The sequence below is a fragment of the Schistocerca americana genome, chromosome X (assembly GCF_021461395.2).
Source record: "Schistocerca americana isolate TAMUIC-IGC-003095 chromosome X, iqSchAmer2.1, whole genome shotgun sequence".
Taxonomy (NCBI): domain Eukaryota; kingdom Metazoa; phylum Arthropoda; class Insecta; order Orthoptera; family Acrididae; genus Schistocerca; species Schistocerca americana.
Window position 1 is genome coordinate 513,193,311 of NC_060130.1, and position 26,599 is coordinate 513,219,909.

General features: G+C 40.5%; 1 protein-coding gene across 1 annotated transcript in view; it reads left to right on the forward strand.

Annotated features, from left to right (window-relative positions):
- LOC124556611 (polyamine-transporting ATPase 13A3-like) overlaps positions 1 to 26,599 on the forward strand; it is a 281,733-nt gene that overhangs the window by 71,118 nt on the left and 184,016 nt on the right. Inside the window, exons 2-4 of the mRNA XM_047130578.1 lie at positions 6,344 to 6,570; positions 17,708 to 17,912; positions 23,774 to 23,846. Of these exons, the coding sequence (XP_046986534.1) occupies positions 6,344 to 6,570; positions 17,708 to 17,912; positions 23,774 to 23,846 (505 nt within the window). The remainder of the gene's footprint in view (positions 1 to 6,343; positions 6,571 to 17,707; positions 17,913 to 23,773; positions 23,847 to 26,599) is intronic.

Consider the following 26,599-nt stretch of genomic DNA (forward strand, 5'->3'; position numbering starts at 1 on the left):
CTCTCTCTCTCTCTCTCTCTCTCTCTCTCTCTCTCTCTCTCTTTCTTTCTTTCTCCAGCCACCAGCCAGTGCAACATGCACGACATTGGTCACTTTAGAAAGCCAGCTGGTAAGCTTTCACCTCCAAAGCTTCTTTAGGAGCTAAAGAGAAGGATATCAAAGGAGTGATATAAAATACTATTGAATAATTATACATGCTACAGAAGCAATGACACCCTATTCTTCAGACCTTCCTGCCAGAAATGTGTGCCATGGTGGTCTGGAGGAATAGGTCCAGCTATCAGATAATATAGACGGGCACTTCGACACAAATGTTGTCTTTCTAAGGAACGTCTAATAGCTTTTCAGAAACTTCGTGTGAAGACACAGCCATTAATAAAAAAGAGAAAGGTGAGATGTTGGGAACAGAATGTATCGTCTGTGAGAGTCCACATCCCATTCTCTCAAATATGGACTAAACTCTGCCACATTTGTGCCACCAACTGTCCACAGTTAGTGATGACATCTGCACTAAGCCCATTATCATTACTGAATGTTTTGTGGCACACTTCACTGAAATGTCTGCATGGAGTAAGCACCATCCTAATTCCTGACCCGGATATGCTTGGCAGAGCAAAACTACTTATCTGTTTTTGTACAAGGCCTCAAGTCATACAGTGCTCCAGTTACTTGAATGGGAGTTCTGCAGCATTTTAGCAGTGTGTCAAGAACAGCCCCTGGTCCTGATAAAATCTGCAATAAAATGTCCAAACACCTTAACAATGACTACATAAAACTCATCCTCAGGCTTTTCAATTGTATTCGGTGAGAAGGGAAATTTTCCTCCCAATGGCTGGAGTGTATTATTATTCCAGTCCTGAAAATGGCAAAAGACTCTCAGATTCTGGCTGATTATCAAAAAATCACTCTAGTAAATGGGCTGCATAATTTATTTGAAAGAATGCTCAAACAGCTGTTGGTGCTTGGAAGCCAGAAGACATTAGTTACAATTCCAAGATGCCTTTGGTGCACTCTGATGCATCACTCACAAACTGATCTGTCTGGAATCTGCAGTGTAAAATGCTTTCACACATTGTGAACACCTGATGACTGTTCTTTGACCTGGAGAAGGCTTACAATAACACCTGGCACCATCACATCCTGTTCACACTCTGTGAGTGGGGCTTCCAGTGTTGTCACAGCAACCGATATGTACAGGAAACTGGAATCCCATAGTGATCAGTCTTGAACATAACCCTCTTTGCCGTTGCAATCAATGGTATCGTGACTGCAGTGGGACCCACAGTCACACCATCAATGTATGTAGATGATCTTTTCCCAGTATTACAGCTCCACATCATTATGCACAGCAAAGTGCCGCCTTGAGAGAGACATACAGGAAGTGCATGACTGGGCTCTGAATCATTTTCTACCACATAAACTCATTTTGTTCACATTGGTCAACTCGTGCCTGTGGCTCCCATCCAGGACTTTACTTTAGTAACCAGTTACTTGGAGTCGCTGAAAATTTCAAGTTTTGAGTTCTTTCCCTGAGGTGTGTGCCCCAAGTGGTTTTGAGTTCCTTTCACCCTCTGCACTTTCAAGGATTTTCAAATTTTTATATGCATGTTATATTTATCTAACTGCATAAACTAATTAGCGCTTTATTCTGTACAGTCTTCATTTTCTCACCCCATTTCAATTGTACTCAGTGTAATGACCCTTCTTGTGTATCCTAGAGTGATGTGTGTTGTGCAGGATACTAGAGTGTACTTCTTGTCACAGATGGCATGGCGTGGCGCGCTCCACCCATGATTGCTTCTGCGCCAGAATACAATTCCCATTACCAGCTATGGTTCTAGCTACCTTTGTTTCCTCTAACTTTTAACTCCCTGTTGTAAGCTAACATCACTCAAATCAACCCTAACAAGGAGGTCACATATCCTCGGGTTGACCATCCTCCTTTTCTCATTTTACATGAATTTCCAGTGAAACAAGGGACTCATAGGCAAGATACTTATTTCCTTAAACCCGTCGTCGTCGTCATCTCTCTCTCTCTCTCTCTCTCTCTCTCTCTCTCTCTGCCTGGCCTGTAGAATCTTAATAATTCTGAGGGAATGGCATGTACTCCAGCGGCCTTGCTTCCAGATAGGTCTTTTAGGGCTCTGTCAAAATCTGTTTGCAACATCGTATCTCTTGTCTCATCTGCACCTACTTTTTCTTCTTGTCTTTCTATAATACTGTCCTCAAGTTCATTCCTCTTATACAGACCCTCTCTGCATTCCCTGTACTTTGCAGCTTTCCGAATTTGCTTAGTACTAGCTTGCCATATGAATTCTTGATATTAGTATAGTTGCTTATCTTTTCTCAAATCAAATGTCTCTTTAATTTTCCTATGGGCAGCTTCTATATTTCCACTAGTTATACATGCTTCTACAGCCTTGCATTGGTCATCTAACCATTCCTGCTTAGCCATTTTGCAGTTTGTCACTCATTTTTTAGATGTCTGTATTCCCTTTCGACTGCTTCATTTTTGTATTTTCTCTTTTCAACAGTTAAATGCAGTATCTCTTGTGTTATCCAGAGATTTATATTTGGCCTTGTCTTTCTAACTATTCGAGCCACTGCTGTCTTCCCTGTTCAATCTTTCAAAGCTACCGACTCATCTTCTGCTGTATTGATTTTTCCCTGTTTCCATCCTATGTTGCCCAGTGCTCCCTCTGAAATTCTCAACAATATTTGGTTCTTTCATTTTATCCAGGTCCCATCTCCTTAATTTCTTACCTTTTTGCAACTGCAGGTAGTGTACATGATCTAGCTACATTAATGTTAGATGTCAGTGTGCAGTGGTCACACACAGAAGGCACCTGGCAGCACTAGCAGTGAAGGGTATATAAAGCATGTTGGGGGACATGGAAAACAGTGCAGTCATTGTCATAATATGGAAACAGAGCGATTTATCTGTTGGCCTAGTTTGGAAACTGTTCACATGCTGCTATGGTTAAAGTATACCGTGCATGGCAAAATGGCGGTATCCAAAACTGATGACGATGAAACTGTGGTGCTCTGCGGGCCATAGATGCCACGGGTGAAAAGTGGCTGTGGAGGTGTGTGTGGGCAAACAGGCATGCAACTGTCGAGCTACTTAACACCTAATTATACCGAGGTACTACCAACAGTGTCTCCTCAATGGCCATTCAGCAAATGTTGCAGTGTATGGGCCTCTGCAGCAGGCTCCTGCTTCATGGAGCCATGCTGACTTCTGTTTATTGGCAATGAACACTGGAATATGCATGCCAGTACTGCAACTGGATTTCCACTGAGTCGCAATAAGTAACCATTCAATGCTCCATCAGACAGATGACCATTGGCATGTGCTGCATGAAACATCTGAAAGCAAACGCCCTGCATTCATTACAGTCTGGAGGATGTTTCTGTGGCATTCTATGGGAGATCTTGTCAATTTGGAAGACACAATGGATCAACACAAGTGTGCATCTATTGTTTGAAATGATATCCACCTCTACATGCAATTTGTTTTTCCTCAGAATGATGGCATCTACTAGCAGCACAATGCAATAAGTCAAATTGCTCCCAGTGTATGTGCATGGTTTGAAGAGCACCAGAACAAGTTTACCATACTCCTCTGGCCACCATACTCCTTGGACGTAAACCCAATTGAGAATCTGTGAGACGACCTCAATCGGGCTGCCTCTCCCATGGATCCTCAGCTGAGAAACCTAGCACAGCTGGATGTGGCACTGCAGTTGGCATGATTCCACATCCCTGTCAGTACCTTCCAGGACCTCATTGACTCTCTTCCTGCATGTGTCACTGTGGTCTGCACTGCGAGAGGTGGTTATTCAGGCTATTGACAGGTGGTCACGTTAATGTGACTGGAAGTGTATTTACACTGTGTGGCACATGAACATTAATAGTGACTGCTGTGAGACTGAAATGATGGGAGAAGACTAACAGCGGTATGTGGTATCTGCTGTTGACAGATATAGCCTTTTATCTCTCTGCACTGTGAGGTCATCCTTTTTGTGGAGGTCTTGAGTCCCTTAGTGCAGTGATTTCAGAATCTTAGAAATGGGTTTCTTGTAAATGCAAGTACCAGGTCCACCTTGTGGTCAGGTGTGGATCTAAAGGGGCTAAATCTCCAGTGTACTGACCACTGACACAATCAAGTTATTATGATTGTATTAAGGCTTTTTATATATTTTATTATTATTATAATTATTAGAATCCTAAGTATCTGTGACACGTTAAATATAGGATTGATTAGGAGTGAGGACAAATTATTTTTTGGTACAAACAATAAAAGAACTGTGACCCCCTACTCCCAAACTGAAACCGGATCTTAATATACCTGAAGTGCAGCAAGTGCCCCTGTGGTGCCCACTAATGACTGTTTCTTTTCAATTTCTGACCACTCTATTGGCACTTAGCACGCTTGTGTGTTGAATATTTTTAACAGGGGTCTGTACCAACTGGATTCACATTCATGTGGCCAGTGATTCAAATCCCCATATGCCTGCACAGATTTAGATTTTATGTGGTTTCCCTGAATCCTTTAAGGTAAAACCAGGGCTGGTTTTTGTAAAAGTGACATTTTCAGTTTCCTTCCTAATCATTTCCCAATTTGGGTATGTGCACTATCCCTGATGATCTCCTTGTCAACAGACATTATACTCTAATCATATTTTGTCTTTTCGTATAAAATGTGCAAGTTCAGCGACATTACCATAAGACCGATTGCTCCTGTTAGGATCATAGATTTCTGTTTTATATATTTTTAGTCCCTGATTTTGTCTGCCTAATACTTTAGTGTACCTAATCACTTATCTACACAATGGAAAGTATTTACACAATAGAAAGTACTTAAAATTATGCGATACTTTCATGAATACTCATAATGTATGAACATAATTGAAACAATTGATGGTACCAAAAACCACATCACAGGTTGTTGTGGCTCTAATAAAATGCATTGATTATGTATTCCAGGTTGAGAATATGTAGTATCCGCACGTCTGATGAAGAAAAGCTCTTAGGTTCCACTGGATGACAGTGTTGATATTCCACAGTGGTTCAACTGAGTGTCAAGGCCATAACTTTTTGGTGAAGTGGCTTTATCACCTAGCTGGAACTACTAGAACTTTTCACTAACAATATATACTTGAAAAATCTACATTCGTACATAAATATGGTAGGAGAAATTAAACAAAAATTGTTTTTGCTATCTACAGAGTTCACATGTATCCAAGAAAGGCATTAAATAGAGAGATGTCTAAAACTGTGGCAACCTTACCTGTGTGTTTACATCTACATCTACATCTACATTGATACTCCGCAAGCCACCCAACGGTGTGTGGCGGAGGGCACTTTACGTGCCACTGTCATTACCTCCCTTTCCTGTTCCAGTCGCGTATGGTTCGCGGGAAGAACGACTGTCTGAAAGCCTCCGTGCGCGCTCTAATCTCTCTAATTTTACATTCGTGATCTCCTCGGGAGGTATAAGTAGGGGGAAGCAATATATTCGATACCTCATCCAGAAACGCACCCTCTCGAAACCTGGACAGCAAGCTACACCGCGATGCAGAGCGCCTCTCTTGCAGGGTTTGCTGAATACTATAAAAATACTCAGTAGGAAACATTTATTCTATAGTGGAGTGTATACTGGTATGACTGTTCTGTTCATAAACACTGGCTGGATACTAACTGAACACAGGTTGCTTCCCTAATGGCGAAATGCTTCAACATTTGAGTCAGCCAGGAATGTATTCTTGGCATGAGGTGTTAGTGACTGTCTCATGTGTTTCAGTGTAAATGTATTAAAAATCAGATTTTATTTAGTGTAAGATCTGCCAAACTATAAGTGTCAGAACTTCTAATAGTTTACATTTCATCCTTTACGAAAGCCATTTAATTTATATCATGAATCCCACACTGGTGCTGCTTTACTTTTTGAATGTCCTGTTACATGGTGGCAATGCAATAACTGTAGCAGCTGATGGTACAGTATGAAATTTCCTGGTCTGTCATCTTAAAATTTCCTGATGTGTCTTCTCACCAGACATCACCTTGACTTTGTATTTTGTGTGTGTGTGTGTGTGTGTGTGTGTGTGTGTGTGTGTGTGTGTTTTTTTTTTAATTTAAGGTGCTCTTTCAATTTGGGTTTCACATGCAGCAACCTATGCTAAGTTTGTTTACAACTGTGTTGTTGTTAAAGTAATCTGCTAGGGTAATGAAATAAAATCCTAGTTAAATAGTCATTGTAGATGTTTTTATGTGTATTTCCCACGTGGAATGTTTCCCTCTATTATATTAATATCAGATTTGCATATATTTGATTTTGCAGGAGTCCGAAGGGCAGAAATATTTTCATGCAGTGGTTACAACTGATGGCATTTGTAATGATTATGCCATTGGTCAATTACGATATTTTATCCATCAGGAACTGAAGTTTATATGGAGCAGTAGCTTAAACAGATTCTATCGACTGCATGGACTGGATGACCAGAGTCTAACGTTGTCTGAAATTCTGGATGGAAGCAAAGGTCACAATTCTGAAGTACGGCAACAGATGTAAGTGTCTCATTACACAACAAATACTATGCACACACCGTCATTTAAGTAGTGATTCATTACATCCTCTGAATGAGACTGTTCCAAATGTGACCCATAGAACACTGGAACCAAAAGTGCTTGCCTTCTCTGTCATGGTAAGCATATGTTCACTGTGGAATCCTGTCTTACCACAAGTATGTTTATCTCGTGTAACATAAGGGAATATTTCAGCTGTATGTCTAACACTGTATCATATCAGTAGTAGCAACAATAACTTACAGAACACATCATCATGGTTCAATTTTTGGTAAAAATATATTCTTGTATGTTATAAGCTACCTAGTACAAAGCAGAAATAGATGCACAGGAACTATAGGTTATCACTCAGCACAGCTCTGATCAGTTAAAGTGTGATAAAAGTAACCAACTTGCTGCCAGACTGGCAATAATGATGTGTTGGTAATCCCTTTTTTTTTTGTACGTATAACTCTGAATCAATACTCTGCACTCCATGTTACGCACACGGCACAGGTTACCACGTACCACTACTAGTCATTTCTTTTCCTGCTCCACTTGCAAATAGAATGAGGGAAAAAACTATTGTCTATGTGCCTCTGTATGGACCCTAATGTCTCTTACCTTATCATCGTGGTGCTTACGCACAGTGTATGTTGGAGGCAACAGAATCATTCTGCAGTCAGTTTCAAATGCCGGTTCTCTAAATTATCTCAATATAGGTCCTCAAAAAGAACATCACCTTCCCTCCATGGTTTCCCATTTGAGTTCCTTCAGCATATGCGTAACACCTTTACAGATAAACCACACTTTCCTGGAACTCTCCCAATAAACCAAAGTTGAACATTCGCCATACCTGTCACAATCCATGCATTCTTGTTCCATTTCATATCGCTTTGCAACGTTACACCCAGATACTTAAATGATGTGACTGTGTCAAGCAGGACACTACTAATGCTGTATACAAAACATGACAGGTTTGTTTTTCCTACTGATCCTAACTAGCAAAAAAGTAGTATTACTGTGTTCCTCAAGCTTAACAAAATGTTTTTGAATCTGTGCTAAGTTGAATTTTCCACAACCACATTGTGTACACCTTCTTCTTGCCACCCCCTCCCCTCCTTTTCCCCTTTTCTTTTCCTCTCTAGCCAGTTTCTAACAACATTGTTTGCACAAGTGTATCTGCCGGCTCCTCTCCCCTCATGGGGCTTAACAAATTGTGTGGAGGCAAATGACTTGAAACAGCCTGTTGTGTATAATAGAGATGCGCAGATTACTGCTGTCACAGTAGGAAGCACACTGTTTGTCGGGAACTCCAGTTATGTGTCAGCTAACCAGATGTTACCAGCTCTAGTTCAGATAAGAAAGTTGCTAGGTAGGGAATTGTAAAGTTTATGAACTTTGTGTGTCTCTGAGTAAAGAGTGTGGCGAGTGGGGGTCAGCTTTGATGGAACATGGAAGCTTGTCAACACACAGCAGTCGCACAGCTCACTGTCCATGTAAAGCGTAGGACAACCAGTCTTATGTCTCCCTCAAGAGATTAGTAAACATTCCTAAGTATTGTGGTGTCAAGGCTGACATTTGATGTCTGTACCAATGCTCATCTCAATAAATTAATAGAAGTAGTTCAGATTCATTTAACAGTATTAAAATATGATTACTGCTCATCCAAGGATGAGTTGCCCTCTTATGAGTCATATTCAGTGCTTCATAAGATGGATGGACTTCAGTGTGGATGAGGACTCTGTTAAGGTCTGAGAGATGTTTCTGTGGCATTTTGGAGAACCATTAATCCATGTGGAAGACACACTGAATCAGTTTAGCTACAGTTTAATCATAAAAGTCAATTCATTCTTATATGTTAATTATCTTTGTGAAGAAGAAGAAGAAGAAGAAGAAGAAGAAGAAGAAGAAGAAGCAGGAGGAGGAGGAGGAGGAGGAGGAGGAGAATCTGCCATCTTTCCCCAATCCAAGCTTGTACTCCAATTCTGATGACATCGTTGATGATGGGACAATTAATCTAATCTTCCTTTCTCTGTTGTTTACATGACTACAGGTGTATGCAAATTGTTGGAACAACACTATAACGTATCTCTCTGCCCCCTGCCCCAAAATCTATCTCCCTGTAACAGAAAATATATGTTCTTGTCCACATCAGTCATCATATTTGCCACAATGCAGCTTTCTCTCTGGCATGAGAGCTGTTCTGAAACTTCGTGTCAGGCTACAACTGTGTGCTCGCCCAGGACATGAAAGTGGGCTCTCTGCCTTTTGTGGGTAATACTCTGAGTGGGCTATTATGGGTGAGTAGATTGTGGGTTATTCCTGGCTAGCTCACATAGTAAGAGCATAGCCTGTAAAACACAAGGTTCAATACAGTTATAACACACAGTTTTAGTCTACCAGGAAGTTTCTTCATGTTACCCATTTGAATCTTCAGCTGTACGTCCTGTTGGTAGTGCTGCAGACATCGTGGCTCCTCATACCTTATAGAGATTCTATTGTACTTGAAAAAAGCTTTATTCGGCCGTACATTTGTATCAGTGACAAATGTAATAGAATGTTTTGCACACACATTCGTTAAAAGAAGAAAAAAACAACTTAAAAACATGTAACTATGAAATATTAGAATGTCAACAGAGGGAAGGAATGGACCAACATGCATTGTTAGGATCTCATCTGCAGCAGGCAATTGCCAGATACATCTGCTCCCCTCGTCAGGGGCAGCCAAACCAAAGGGTGGAGTCACAAATTGTGAGTGGAGTGGCTACATGACCAGGAGCTTCCAACTACCAGCTTTCAGAGGCTACACATGAGAAACTGGGATGGCACACTACACCAGTGAATAGAGTAGAGGCTCAGTTTGTGCATTTGCCAGAGAAGAAGGCAATCTTTAGTAGTTATTGCAAATATCTTAGAATCGAGTAATGCCAGGTGGTAATCTGAGGACCACCTTGATGGTGCCTGTGGGAGAATATGCTGAAACCACTGAGAGTCACAGTGATGGGTGTCTTTATGGCAAAAAGCTTGCTATAAACATAGGTCTTCATATGCAACACACTCACTCCCACAAATGAAAAGCAAGATGGTCAGAACAAGAAAATATAAACAAACAGAAGTTCTGTCATGTGCTTGTGACCCAAATCTATAGCCCTGGTGCTATGAGAACAGCTCATCTGAATCTGACGACTGCATAGGCACAGACGAAGTGGCCCACATCTTATGCACGTATAATGCCAGCATATTCTGTGGACTCTGGTGAAAATGGATGAGGTACTAAAGCACAATTTGTTTGTTCTCAACCAGATATCAGATCTAGTAACAGCGCAACCCAGAGTCAGATTAAATCTTGGCTCAGAAAAGCTCACCTCACAACAATGGTACATTCTGAACACAAAAACAAATCCTTTTTCAGAGTTAGTATAAATCCAAAAAGATACTGAGCGTCCCCTGACCATCTCCAATACGGAGAGCCTCTCAGGAGTAGTAGAACAATAGCTTAAAATAAGAATCTCCTTTTGTTGCTAAGGAAGTGACAAGAAATGCACACACACGTTCAAACACTGAGTAAAAAACTTTACAGGAAGAAATAGAAGAAATAGATTCACCACAATGAATCAAAGCCAGCAACTTAGGAAGCTACATGAAACTTTCAAGGGAAAACAAATTAGAAACTATGTGAATTGTGCTTTAGGCCCATTTTTGGAAGGACAAGAGCAATCATTGGATATTACTTAGGTCAGTAGTTGTGTACACACTGTGCGATCTGAATAAATGACCAGAGTTAAGGGAAAATGAAACACATTTGTCTCCAGGGATAAAAAGGAAAAATGGATGTAGAACCACAATGAGTTATGAGGATTAGTCTACGTATTGATACTAGACTTATTGGTTTTGGACCTTTAATCCAGTGGCTCTTCACCGTACCTACCTTTTATTTAAGCATGCATCATTATTGAAATATCAAAACATTTAAACCAACATGATTAATACAGTGTTGGAACAGCTTTAGCTTTCCATACAGTTGTGATCTGTTATGGATGTGAGTAGAAAACTCATTGAGTGTTTTAAAATGAACTATGCTATTGGGACATGTGAAGTCACAAGCACCATGGGGAGCCCAGATATTCTGTGTGAGTACAAGTTTGGTAGCCCTGGAAGCACTGAGCTAGGGGCTGGTGAGCAGTGCCAGCCCTCTATTACTGAGAGACCTAGGCATGCTTCATCAACCATGTGACTTGACTGTAGAAAATGTGTGTCACACAGAATGAAGATCTTGATTTAACAACCTGCACCACAAGGATGGTACAAACACTTATTAAAGAAAACTCGGTTTCAAACTGTTTTTTATGCCTATCAAGTGGATGGCTGTTGAGATGAAACACGCCATTTAGAGGAGAACCTCGGGAGCATATACCACACCCCAAATGTATTAGTCTTGTGCAGATGTGCACAGCTGTGTGTCTTTATTGATCATACTTTCTGTAGCTGTTTATGGGAAAGATATGGAGTATATTAATTCTCACAGCAGAACTCTCAGTAGTTTGGTTGAGCTTGAACATGCACAAGCAAAGATTATACTAGAAACTAGTAACAGGACACACAATTCATTTGTCAGAATGTGTTTTTAATTCTAAAGAGATGAGGAAAGCTTAGAAAAGCATTCACAATTTTTTTATTCAGAATGTGTTGTTTGGACTTGTTGGAATACTGATAGTGGTGGAAAGGCTCAGAAATGGGTTAAAATAAATGTCGTGTGACTAGGGCCTCCCGTCGGGTAGACCATTCACTGGGTGCAAGTCTTTAGACTTGACGCCACTTTGGCGACTTGCGTGTCAATGGGGATGAAATGATGATGATTAGGACAACACAACACCCAGTCCCTGAGCGGAGAAAATCTCCGACCCAGCCGGGAATCGAACCTAGGCCCTTAGGATTGACATTCTGTCGCGCTGACCACTCAGCTACCGGGGGCGGACAGAAATGGGTTAATAGAGACTTACACCTCTCACTAAGCAGCATTGTTCTAGAATGCTAATTGTCACAGGAGTATCTAGTTGTGAATAAGTTGCACAACTCTCTTAAATTACAGTGAAGGGGTTGTCATGCAAAAATCACAGTTCAAAAGAATTAGGGGAGCATGTGTATCAACATGCGGTATGTTAAATCTATTTTGATACAGGCATAACATGGGGTCTGATTGCATGACTTGAGATCTTTGATTTCAATGTAGAGAACAATTAAAATCATTCACCAGCTGTCGGCTGTGTTATTCATTACAGTGTCAGGTCACCCCTCAGAAGGAAGTGAGTATCTATGTCCCAGTGTTTTGTAGTGAGGTAAACAGATGGCAGTTGTCATTTGTGGACTGTGGATTCAGCCAAGCACATGCACTGTGACATCTTAATGCAGTGCAGGTTACGAGGGCAGTCTGTTTGATCCAGAAATGGACTTTGTCATGTTGCTGCAGATACCGATATCTCCGTGCATCATCTGTAAGTTGCGGAGACAGATTAGTACGTGAGGCGAGTTGGACAACGTCGCAGACACATTACTACCTCACATGAAGACTGATATCTGACCACCTCTGTAGTGCAGCATCATACAGATACTACCAGAGCACTACAAGACAATCTCAGAAGGGCCACTGGAGCCGCTGTGTCCGATCAGATTGTAATGAACAGGTTATGTGAAACGATCTTACATCTCAGACATCCTGTTCGAGTATCCTGCTTGACCCAACAATGCCTTGCATCTCACCTTCAGTTATGCCTTTCTTGTGTCAATTGCCAACTTCCTCAATGGCCAAACATGTTATTCACAGACAAGTGAAGGTATACTCTGACGCAAGATGATGGCCGTGATCATGTTGGAAACCTGTGATGAGCAATTCTGTGATATTGTTGGGAGGCTTAAGTGTTGGCATCTGTACAGATCTCACCATTGTCCATGGTCACCTTAATGCCAGGCAGTACATAAACTAGATCCTGTTGGAACATCTACTGGCTGCTGCATAGAGTAGGGACCCTGAATTTTTCTACTGGCTGTACTTATGCAGCAGGCATCAGCAGCGTCTTTTGAAGGTTGGACATAGAAGTAATGGCATGGCTGGCCACGAGTCCATACCTAATCCCCATCCTGCATATGTGGGACATGCTTGACAGAGGTGTTCGTGGTCATCCTGTTCCATCACAGATTCTCCAAGAAATCTCATAGGCTCTCATTGAAGAATGAGAACGGATACCACATGGTGATCTCTGTAGACTCATGCAGAGCATGCCACATAGATGTCAGGCTGTGAAATACGCTCACAGATGACATACATGTTATTGGACCTCTCAAAGTCCAATGAAAAGAACCCTGGATAACAGGATGAATTATTGTTTCCGCTTTGTTTTTGATACATGTCAGACATTTTAGTTATTTTTATGTAAATGATTGAGGGCATAATGATGTTTCATTGTGTACTTAATTGGTGAAAGATAAAGGTACAACTTGACAACGTATCCAGTCCTTAGCTATTGCTCAGTGGGGTATGGGGCAGATGTCCAAAGCTGTCTTCCCCTAATTCTTTTCAGCAGTTTGTCATGAACACTTAAGGGAAAACTGGAACACTAATGTCAAAAGCAATATGAAAAGTACAAGAATTAAGATATCTGATAAAGGTTATGGTTTATTAACTGAATTTTAACACGCTGTAGGTTCCATAATTTATTACATAATTGATATGCCTAACGGTATGACCGACCTTACATGTCCAATTCTTTAAAAAGCTTAAAATTTCTGTGATTTTAATACACCACAGCCACATGTAAGAACTAAAAATTGGTAGAAGCTGCAGAAAAGCAGCTCATGAATGGGAAAATCACCTGTATGTCTGTCACCCTGTGTTGCAGCAAAACTCATTCTATCTAGACTAGATGTTACCTTATGTACTTGTAGGAATAGGAAATCCATTAGATGGTTGAAAACTTTTCAGGCATTCCAGCAGTTGATGTTGTGGTAATTGCAGCATATTTCTGTGACAACTGTTTGTAATCTTTAGGTGCAACTGTGCCTAGCTGTTGTGGCTCACCAATGTATCCATTGGTTCACTAGGAAAGTGCATTTGCCAGGAGGCAGTGTTATATCATAGCGACATGGGACTTGAATATCCAGAACCCCCTGTCAGAGTAACTGCCTGCGGACCCCAATGTATGCAAGCTTGCAAGGTGTTGGTGGTCAGCATTGTTGTCCTGGTTTTCATTCCCCATTGGTGTGATTGTACTGAATTTATGTGCAGCCAGTAATGCATCCTCTTAAGGCATTCTCACACTTAACATGAGAGCAGATATGGTTTTGGAGCTAGACAATTTTTGGTGATGTCACAACTTGTAATTTCACATTGCAGAGTATTTCTAAACATCAAAGAAGGAATCACACACACCAGATTTTTGGTGTGTGGATTGAAATGTGCCAGTGAGTCACAGCATTCCTTTCTGCATCACAAGCACAACTAGGATGATGCCATATTGGATTACGTCATTTGCAGTTGTGAGCTATGAATATACTCTATTCCAAAGCACTGGCAAATTGAGGATCCTCAAAAATACATTTTTCTTTTTTTACAATTTCTTGTAATAAAATTATGGCAAAAAACAAATCTGTGGTTTAAGGCTTTTGTATTTGTATTATTTTAAATTGGGTTCTACGGAAATATTCCTTTTCAAAACATGGGCCTAAAACTTGTCGTTTTTAGTAAGGTATGCTGTAAGTAAATACCAGGTTGCCCCCACCCCTTGTGGCCCCTGCCCACCCCATCCCCCTCATTGCCCTAGGGAACCCTCCATCCCCCACCCATTGCCCACCAACCACCTCCCACCCTCCACTTTCTTGTTCCTTCTCTGCCCCACCTCTGTGTCACCCCATTTGTGTTCCATGTCCTTTCCCACTTGTTGCAGCACCATCTCCCTTCTCCTATCCCATAGTTACAGTAACATCTTCCTTCCCCCTTCGCCACCTCTCCTTCCCCACCCTCAATCACAGCACCATCTCCCTACTCACTTGAATTTCTGTATCTCTGCCCCCCCCCCTCCATCTCTCTATTCCTCTCTTACCCCCTCCCCCTCCCCACAGAAGCCTCAAGGTTCTTTTTTGAGTTCGTGCTTGGCACACATGAAGCCCCAAGCTGTTTCGGCCCATTCTTCATTCCCTGGCTGAATTTCCTTCACCCTGCCCCCTCCCTCCCTATCCTTGCTTCTTTCCCATTGCCACCTCCTTCCCCTCTCTTGGTGTACTGATTTATGTCGACCTGGCTATCTACCTGATTTCCTGTATTCATTGCAATTTTGTTCCTTTTGCCTGTTCTTTCATCCTTTTTGGCATTTATGTCCCCACTTGAGGTTTGACCTCCACTTCAAAATTTACTGCTTTCAGTGTGAGCCATGTGGGGACCCCCGCTCTCGAATTTCATTGAAGTAATTGTGCAAGGCATCCATGCTGCTGGCACTGCTGTCCCCCTATCCACAGGTCCTTCTCGTCATTGGCCAGTACCGCAGTGGACCAAGGATGTCGAAATCACCGTCCAGGACTGCCGACGGGTGCTGCAGCGTTTCAAGCTACACCCTTCACAGACCAACCTCCTCACTTTTAAGCGTCTCTATGCTAAGGCTCATTACCTCATGAAACGGAGTAAAAAGGAATGCTGGGAGCACTATGTTTCTTCCCTGGGGATGGATGCCTCTTCGCCACAGGTTTGGTTAAAGCTCTGTAGCCTTCTGGGCTGCCAGTGACAGTCAACTGTCCAGGGTCTGAACCTCCAAGGTTCCCTGTGCTCTGATCCATTGATCCTCGCAGAACACCTCTCGACACACTTTGCGACAGCATCATTGTCCTCTTCCTATCCTACTACCTTTCTCCGGCAGAAATGCAGAGTTGAACAGACCCACTTCAGTTTCATCCCATATCATGTTGATTCCTATAATGCACCTTTCTCTGAATGGGAGTGGGTGCAGGCTCTTAGTTCTTCACAAGACACAGCCCCGGGGCTGGATTTCATCCACAACCAGATGATCCAACACTTGGACGTTCCCCAGAGGCAACGGCTTCTCAGGGTCTTCAACCACATTTGGCTCACAGGTGCTTTTCCATCACAATGGTGAGGTAGTATAGTTATCCTTGTCCTTAAACCTGGGAAAACCCAATGTGTCTCGACAGCTACCACCCAAGTAGCCTTATAAATGTACTTTGTAAACTCCTCAAAAGTATGGTCAACTTCAGATTATGTTGGGTACTCAAATCTCGGGGCCTTTTGTCCCCATATCAATGTGGCTTCCGGGCAGGGGGATCTCCAACTGATCATTTACTCTGATTGCAATTAGCTTCTACTCACCACCGGCACCTTGTTGCGATCTTCTTTGACCTACATAAAGCGTATGACTTGTCTTGGCGCCATCACATTTTAGTTACCCTCCATGACTGGGGCTTCCGTGGTCCCCTTCCAATTTTTAGCCACGAGTTATCATCTTACTGGCTCTTCCGGGTTCGAGCTGGCACTTCACTCAGCACCCCTCAGATTCAGGAGAATGGTATCCCAATCTTCCTCATTGCCATCAATGGGCTTGCAACCTCTGTGTGGTTTCTGGTTACCCCGGCGTCGTACGTCGGCGATTTTTGCATCTGGTGCAGCTCCCACGTGGTAGTGTCTGCTGAGCAGGCTTCCAGTTTTCTCCCTCCAAAATGCAGATTATGCACTTTTGTCATCAACCCACAGTACATCCCAATCTAGAACTTCATTTAGGCTACCAGCTCCTCGATGTTGTAGCACAATCCTGTTTCTTGGGTTGTATTTTTGATAACAAGCTGACATGGCTGCCCCACATTCACCACCTAAAGGCCACATGTATACAGAAGCTTAATGCTCTCTGCCTCCTGGCCCACACATCTTGGGGTGCAGACCATCCCATTCTACTCTTGCCACCCTTTATCTGTGCTATCCATGATCTTCTCTTTGCCCTTGAGTGTGCTGCCTGTTCAGTCATCTTTCTCTGGGTCCCAAGTCACGTGGGCATCCCAGGGAATGAATTGGAATTCTATCTGGAGTGCTACTGCTCATAGTAATGAACTCCACACAATCAAGGAGTTTACTGCAGTTTGGCACTCTTCTTTCTGCTTCTCTCGGGAGTGGTCCACTGTTTCACACTATTTATGCATTGGTCGTACCCAGCTCACCCATTGTTTCCTCCTATGTAATGACCCACCCCCACAATGTGGTTGTGGAGCCAGACTGATGATATCTCACATGTTGGTGGAATGTCCCCTTCTTTCGGCCCTTCATGTTAAGTAGTCATCCTGATTAGCAGAAAATTCATGGATGGTTGCACTGGTCCTCAGTTTCCTCCGTGAAAGTGGTTTCTATTTCCAGATATGAGATTCTCCTTTAGTCTTGGAGCAGGGACAGGTTGGTTGTGGTTGGTTCTTTTGTTGCAGTCTTCTCGGTCTGTGATCCCATGACTGCCCCCACCCCCACCCCTCCCCACCCCCTTTTTCCAGTTTTTAAATTTGGTCTCACCATTTATGCTTTTACTGAGTGTGTTTAATGTTCATTATTTTATAATTTGACTCCCCTGACTGAATCTATCCTCTTTTAGCAGACCCTTTTTCTTCTGTAACTCACTTCGGAACCTTGGGACTGATGACCTCGCTGTTTGGTCCCATAACCCCTCTCAATTAATCAAACAATTATTCATTCCTCTCTTACCCTCACTCTACCCCATCTCTCTAACCCCCTGCAGCCCCATCCCATCTTTAGGTCTTGTAGACAGCTTTGCCCCCCCCCCCCCCCCCCGCCCCTCTCACTGAGCCCCTACACTGTTCTCTCCCTCACTACCACCTACTGCTACCCCTTTCACCCCCCCCCCCCCTCCCTCGCCCTATGTCTGGCCTTTTTGCTCCACCCCCTCTCACCACATGATACAAGTGCCCTCCATGTCTGCTGATTCCCATGTCCCACACTCTGTTTCAGCATTTGTGATACTTTGCAGTTTAAAGAAAAACGTTTATAATGTTAACCCCAACTTTCAATGCTGCACTGTATTATAACAGATTTAAATTTTGCCACTCTAACAATAGAAGCTAAGGTGATTCTCTCTCTCTTTTTCAGGTGTTTCCTGTATGGTGAAAATACCATGTCAGTGAAAGTCAAGTCTTATTGGTCATTGTTTGTGAATGAAGTTGTGAATCCATTTTATATTTTTCAAGTCTTCAGTATTACTTTGTGGTCATTAGATAATTATTATTATTATGCTGGGTGTGTCCTCCTGCTATCAGCACTTTCTATTGGAATATCTTTGTGGCATACCAAACAGGTAAAATATAATCTTTTAACATAAATATATTTACATTGGTTTGCTTTATGGTCAAAATGAAGACTATCTTTATTGGAACATTGTCACTAACTTTTATGTGACTAATATATGTAACAATTCTAATAGGTTGTTAACACATTTCATACATAATACTGTGTGTGCATGTGCGCATGTGTGGAGTATCTGCCCACAGCATTATGTATTGAATATGTTGACAACCCATCAGAATTATTACATATACTGGTTAAATAAATGTTACTGGCAATGTTCCAATAAAGATAGTATTACATGAAGATATGTTAAAATAAAGGCTATATTTTTATAATAAAGTAGACTCTATCTATCTTGATTTATGTGGCAGGTCAAGCCAAATAACAAAAAAGCAAATAGGCTGGAGTTCTATTAATTCTCTTTTCCGAGCACACCCATACCATTCAAAACACTCTTCTTTAAGTACCAAACCTAATTTTATTAACAATTTTTGACTTCTTACTTCATCAACTTCACCGTTTGCCACCCATTTTGTGATGTCCTCAGCATCAACATCTCACAGCCCGGTACATTTTCTAGCAATGAAAAGATATCATTATTTCCCTCTTTGACTTCAGTTGCACTCATGGATGAAAAGTTGTAATATCCACTTTCATGGTCTAGAAAATGTTCAAAGATCGTACAAGTGATATGTTCAGAATCTATACCCACCCCCGGACAACCATCCTATGACGTCTAGTAATTCAATCCTCTTCAGAATGTTTGCACAGTCTTAATTGTCATCAATCGTTGAGAAGATGGCAGCAGTACTACTACTTTAGCATTTCAAGGATGCCCTAGTTCATCAGCTGACAGAGCAGTCACATTTGGCTGTAAAAATAATGTTTCGATATCTCCATCTGTGAGTGCATAACTGGTATAATGCAAAGGTGCATTATCAAGAAACAGAAGAGCCTTCCTTGGTAAACTGTTGTCTTTTAAATATTTCTCTGTGACTTGTATGAATTCATTTTGTAATCAAATTTTAGAGCTTGCTGAATTTGTGTGTGCTTTCTTTTGATGAGTGTAATGTATGGGCAATGATTCCTGATTTTTCAGGTTTTTGAAAGCTCAGGGTTTCCATGATTTCCCTATCAATGTAACCCTACATTTCTGGTTGTCATTAGCTTTGCTGCAAGCCAGTATGGTAACTCATTCCTTGCTTCTCTTGTATCAAGTTTCTGCAGCCTATTTTTGAAGCAAGTATTTTCATAGGGAGAATCTTGCAATTTAAACCTTTTTCATTACAACTGTAAAACTGTTTGCCAGAGATTCTCTCCTCATTAATTAACTTTGAAAGGTAATCTTTAAACAATGACATAGCCTCTTTGTCAGCAGATAAAGCCTCACCAGTGATGGTAATCTGACAAATACATAATCATTTTTTCCAGTGATCCCAGAATCCATCACTGGCAGTAAATTCTGAATCATCATCTATTTGCCACTGAAATTGCAATACTACTACTTGCAATATTTCCCCATTATCAGGCAAACCTTTTCCTCTTAAATGTTCATGCCACAAAACTAAGGTTTCTTCAACTACTTTACACTTAGGTTTCAACATTGTCTCCCTTATTCTTATTTCACTTCCACTAGCTTGTAAATCACACTACTTCTCGATTTCTGCTCAATTTTTCTTCCCGTATACAATAGTTCTTTTTCATATCCCTAACTCCAAAGCAATAGTTTTGGCTGCTACCGTAGGATCCGATTACATTACAGCTCATAACGTAAGGTCCGTAGTCACTACAGGTATTTTTTGTTCATTTATCACCCATTTCAGACTTTCTAATTAAATACAAAGGACCACACAAAATAATGATTTAACTATGTGTGCACTTTAGATGTCTGATAAGCAACTGAAGGAACAAAGAACACAGGGTTACCAACAGAGCTACTGCTCTGTGTGTGTACATTGTTGATTGTGAGTATCGTATGTTGAAAAGTGATACCAGTAATTTATTCAACAGTAACAATACAGTACATAACTTGTAATCGTGACTCAAGATGTGCTAGAAGCAAAAATATTTTGAATGGCCACACGGTGTTGTAGCCGGTGCATGCTTGCTAAAGCTTTGATGAAGTACGGTACATAAAATCAATGAATCCTCATTTTAAAGTATTATTACAATATTAATCAAGTAAGTTGGATAGTACAGACACCGGGTAGTCACAGGCTGGATGGTAGTGTGTGCACTGAACTTCCTTTATTGATATAGATGTTTTACCCTTTCCACTCTAAAAGCGAGTGGTGTTTGACATTGCCAAATTTGTTTTTCACTCCAGTTTGAGCCTCATTCTGCATGATTTTTTGTGGCTTTCACATTCTCCATTCTTGAATCTGGCTGTAGTAGATGTTAATGCTGCATAGTATGCCCTCTAGGATAGTCTGTGTTAACTGTTCATCAAACTGGAGCAGTTGTGTTGAAAGAGAGGTTGTAGTTATTACATTAAAGTTATTAAGTGCGAAATGACCAGTTCTTCATGCACAGTTCTCCCTGAGAAGAGACTGTAGAACTTTTAGAGGAATGTCTGAGAGAAAACGAGTGAAAGTGATTGATTTATAAACAATTTGAGTAAAATGATGATGGAAACTGCCCCCTCCCCTGAAGAGTTTCAAAAGTTTTGCATTGTAATGCTTATGTAAATATATTTGAATGAAAGCACACATTTTGTTTTAATGTATGACCTAATTGTTCATCACTGGCCTCATTGTTTCCACAAAGTAACTGGCACAATTCTCTGTGTCATACTCACTGCCCAGGTGGTGGCAATTGAAATAAGAGTGCATGGAGACACCCTTTGTCTGTATTATGATGTACAGAGGGCTAAAGAAAAGTGTAATTATAATTTTATTGTGATTTCAATATTGCGTCTGACGTAGTGAATAAAAAAAATTACTCAGATATGTGATTTTTGCTTCATGGGAGACCACAGTCGTATAGAACTTTTTTAAAGAAATTTCTACCATTTGAATGTAAATTACTATTCATTTATTTCACACAATCATGATTTCAGCTTTATAGCCATTTTCAGGTGCTAGTTGACATTTTGTGACATTTCAGATTGCACTTGAGAATGACTATAAAGGTGAACTCTTGAGTGTGTGAAATAAATGAACAGTAATTTATAGGTAAATGGTAATTTCTTAAACCACAAAAAACACTGTGATTTGAACGGCTTATGTAGCAATGATGCCATAGACTCGTCACTTGTTTGTATTACGATGAGAATGAATATCGACTGGTCACTTGTTTGTCTTACAGTGAGGATGAATATCTCTCTCTCTCTCTCTCTCTCTCTCTCTCTCTCTCTCTCTCTCTCTCTCTCTCTCTCTCTCTCTCACTCACCCCCCCCCCCCTTCCCTCCCTCCATCCACACCCCATACCACCATACCAACACATTGATACCTTCTTGATACTGTTTCATGTTGGGTTAAAAAACACACTCATGTTCAGAAAATACGGGGCACCTTGAATGAGTAGAGGTGGGATGTTCATATTCACGGGACATGTACATTAGTATGTTCTGCAGAAATGATTAGCATTTCTGTTACCTCAGCTCAGCATGTGTGCTGTTGCATAGTAGGGACAGGGTCCATCATGAGCCCTGAAACTTGTTCCATGCATGATGGCATCCATGCATATAAAGCATGAATGGCAGCCCGTGGTATAACTGTCCATGTGGCATTCACTTGGTTCCAAAGTTCATTTGTGATGGTTAGCATTGGAGTCAGCTCTGCACCTGTCGTTTCACCATATCGCACAGTTTTTTGATTTGTGACAATTCTGAGGATCTGGAGGGCCAGGGCAAAAGGCTGACATCCTGTGACACCAAGAAGACATGTGTTCATGCAGCAACATGGGGCCGTGCATTGTCTTGCTGAAAATGATGACTGGGGTGTTGTGCAGAAAGGGATCGCAGGATGTCATTCACATCGGTCACACTGGTCACAGTGCCCTGGACACACACCCCCTCTGATTTGTGGTCATACCCAATAGCACCCCACACTATAAGGCCTTGAGTTGGCGCTTTGTCTTGTGCATATGCAGTCACTGCGACGCTGCATCCCTGTCTGCGACAAACCAAGATGTGGCCATCATATTCAAACAAAACCTGAGTTCATCTGGCACACGATTTGATGCCATTCCTGTCCCCAGTGACATCGTTCCATACACCACTACTGTCTAGTATGTTTCTGCACGTTCGTCAAAGGTAGATGGAGAAGTGGGCGAAGCACACACAACCCATGCTGTAATAAACAATGACAGACTGTTACCCCTGATAGTGTATGATGTGTTACACTGTTCCACTGTTGCATCAGAGCTGAGGAGGGCACAGATCTGCCCTGCAATGTCAATCGGAAGAGCTGTCTCTCTCCATGGGGGATGGTCTGGGTGGTGTGATCTGACCCATCTCGTCATGTTCTATAGCCTTCTGTGAACCATTCTGCACACACCCTTTCCACTACTGAAATACTTAGTCCCCATGAGCAGCAGTTTCCCTGAGGGATGCATCACATTCTCTCACAACAATAATGCGCTCTCTTTCAAACTCATTGATTTGATGGTAAAGTTCGTTTGTATGTCTGCAAGGTATCTTGCACATCTTCTCAAGTCACACTGATCCATTACCTTCAGTTTACAGCAAGAACGAGAGCCCAGGCGCATTTTATCAGTAGGTGGTTGTGTGCTGCACCATCAGTATTGACCTTGAACCTGCATAGTTCATATGCTCATCATTTCTGCAGAACATACTAATGTACATATCCTGTGAATATGAATGTGCTGTCTCTAGTTGTTCAAGGTGTTCTGTTTTTTTTTTTTTTTTTTTTCTGAACGTGAGTGTATTTGGCTTAGTTCAATAAAGTCTATATACCATGTAGACTAAAGAGTCAACAAAAGAAGATCACTGCAGAAAGATTGTGTATGCATTTTGAAAAATTGTAGTAAATCTGTACAACTATTCACATTTTTTAAAAATATTTTTCTCTCCTAATATGTCACTAAATGCAGTTGAAATCTTTATTTTGTGCTAGAGCTAATGAGATACAGTTCTAACGTCCATTTAAACTGTTCACAAAGCAACAAATGATCAGTAATGTTTCCAAAGATAAAAATGTTATTGTCATGGTTCTAAGCCATTACCAATATTAATAATGGACTCTGACATATTTCTGTATTGTGGCTGGATTTTATCTAATTATTATTTCTTCTTTATTTTTCTTGAAACACACTTTTTTTTCCTTCTAACAGCATGGGAAGTGTTGCCATTGGCTGTAAAGGCTTTAGTAAACATGATTTGTGTGTTTAATCTACAGATAAAATATTCAATATGGCAAGAAATTTCTAGTTGTGTTCAGATTATAATTGTTGACTGCAGTGCAAAGAATACTTGCTGCGAATATGTAGTACTAACTGTCCTTCAGTGAATGCCTATTAATACAAACTTATTATGACAATCCTTGGACAAGCAGCATTTGGGCAGCCATCTAATGTTCATAGATTGCTCATGATTTGTAAATTTCAGTTAGTTAATATAATTTTTAAGTACATTCTGTTCATGTATGGTACCTTTGGAGCAGACAGCCTAGAAGGAAAAAAAAGAATTAAGTGTATATAGTCTTACTGATCATTGTCTGCTACTGACTTTTAATTAATGGTGACTAACGAACATAAGAATATTTGCATTTTAATCACAGAAATTGTCCTAACCAAAAAACACCTTTAGTAGTAGTAGTAGTAGTAGTAGTAGTAGTAGTAGAATGTATTTATGTATGTATTTCATTAATAATAATAATATAATGGTGATTTTTTTTTTTTTTTTTTCAGCAAAGCATTTCACTGAGCAAACTTGCTGAGGAATCCTGTTCAAATAAAGTGACTCTACAATGTGAAAATGGAAGTAAGTCCCAAAATTTAAAAAAAGACCAAGTACACACAGAAAAATATATATGAAATCCTGAACTTGCCTCATGACTACTCTGTTTAGAATTACTTTAGGATTGATGCTTCAGCAGAATCACGTGGAGGTGCAGAACGGAGTTGCATAGAGCTGACATCAGTGAGTTCTGGAAGAGTTGGTCTGGGGTTTTAGTTTAGTTTCATTTGTAGCAACAAATTTTTAAGACAGTGTATGGAAATTTTTATGTTATATTTCAACCTGAGGTCACACAAATGGCATTATTTTGACTTATTATCAAGTCATCAGATGATTTGTTAAAAAAGAAAGAAAGAAAAGATTATCAAAATACTAGGGCACTAAATTACAAAAGCAAACTAACTTCTGTATAAAACTACATTCTCTTGAATATGTTTCTATGTCAGCTGTAAATTTCCAATTGAATAGGCCAGGAGAAATTCTAACAGTGTGAGGGTGGTTGCTGTGACTAGGGGTCTCATGAAATTGGCTGAATGTGTATTGTGCCTCGCGAGTGAAACTTATCCCCTCAACCGCCTTTGTAGCTGTCAGTCCTAAAGTAATCTTGAGCATAGCGCAGGTATAATTGTGAGACATTTTCAAAGAAAATGATTTTCCTAACACTAAAAGTTTCTGCTTCTGGAACAGGCAGCAGATGAAAGAGTGCATGCAGTGAGGCTGTGATGAAGGAAAGAACTGGCCATTCAGGTTTCAGAAATACAAAGCCCCCACAGAAAGCAGATGGCAAGGTGTGGTGTATTAAAAAAACAGATGTCTGCAAGAGATTCAAAACTGTGCAACAATAAAAAATAAAAACTTTGATATATCAGTCTCTATGTCAGAATTTATTACTCACTGCACACAAATATTTTACTTCTTCATGGTTCTTTACACACAAAATTCTGGGCTGTTTGAAAATCATGTTTCTGATTGTTGCTCGCCCTGTGATGTATTTCCTCGAATCACCTGCAAGAAACAAGGTCGTTTGAGTTCTGTGCAAACACAACTTAGTAGAACTTAGTCTGGAAAAAATATCATTCTATGCTCAAGATTAGTCACCTGCTGCCATGCTTTCTGATGAAATCCAGATTTATCTTAAATGTACCTGTAATAGTCCTCCTTATGGTTTTAAGTCAGTGTTGTATGAAATTTTATATGATCACGATTGTGATTCTGTTCACTGGTGGGTGTGAGCAGGAAGTGATTTTCCTTGAATTTATTTAATAAACAAATTCATCTGATGCGGAATAAAAAGTTCTCAAAGGTGATGGAACAAAACAGACATTTATCTTGATCGCATTCTTCTTTAGGAGGGCTCACTATTTCTGTCTGTATTTGCTTGAACAATAAATGCATTCTGAATATTTTCTGGTCAAAACAGATTAGATGTGTTTGTTCAGTGATATCTCTGATCTGTTCTGACACTTTGAGTACCCTTAAAAGTGTGCAGCTTATACATCCCACAGGTAAGTCTACAAAGCCTTGGAAAGATGTTTAATTCTGCTGGGTGCTGAAGTACATAGATATACAAGGAACTGAATCAACAAATGTGATGATCAATTAAGAATATTTTGTGGCTCAGTACACCATCCCACTACTTTTAGTTGAGGTACTGTTCTGTGCATCAATGGGATGATGAGTGATTGGATATGACAAACAACAAACTGCTTCCATTGTAGCCAAAAACTCACCTGTGACATGCATATGATTTGAATGTTTGGTTGTGCTTATGGAATGTTTTTGTGTATCATTTATGGAAGAGATGTACAGAAAGATAGCTCATTGAGCAGGAAAGGACCAAATGAAATTGATGGGAGAAAAGGTTTTCTGGTTTGGAGGAAGGTAAACATTGTCAACAAGTTTGAACCAAAACAGTGATACTGAATGTTTAATAGCTTGGTGGGGTTGGATGACTGTAGATGGCACAAACATATGTTATCATTTTGAGGAGCCATATGACTACCCTTGACTATGTTGCAAATTTGTTTAGGACTCTCTCCTATACAGAAAAGAATGTCTGCTCCCATTGAAACTAGAATTACAATTTTTTTCTTCTTACTCATTGCTTGACACTTGCTTAGTGAGATGAGTAGCAATCTGCTTTGGTACCTTTATCTTCAGAAATTTAAACTGTATTATAGTTAATAATTACGTTAAGATGTGAGACTTACAAAAAGAGTAGAGATTACTTTCAAAAGATATTTTCATTGTTGTTACTAAATTGTGGTAGTAATGCACTTTGTTAGTATGCTATGTTTGCAAGACAAACTTGCCTCTGGTAGTTCATGAAACTTAAATATTTTAATCTCCCTTTTATTTTACAATAATTTACATTGTTCATCAAACAAACTATTTTACGTTCATTTTGACTTGTTTGAGGTGGAAACTTGAATGTTGATTTGAATGCCACAATGCTTTATTGAATATGGTTGTATTCCAGGTGAACTACTGCCATCAGTTAGCCCTCAAAATCAGTCATATGGGGACCTATAGTTTAATACGTTGTATGGACCGTGATGCAGTTTCACACTTTCCACATACACAAAGCATTGCCATGGGTGAAAATGCGTGATGGGTGCTTGTGGAAAAAATTGTAGGCAAATACGAAATGAACCCTGATCTATTGTTTAGTCATTCCCAGAACATGAAAACTACAGCCAAAATCTTAAGGTGTGCATCTTATTGCTTGAAAATGGCTCACATTGCTGAAAATCTGTGGATATGTGTACAAAGGTATT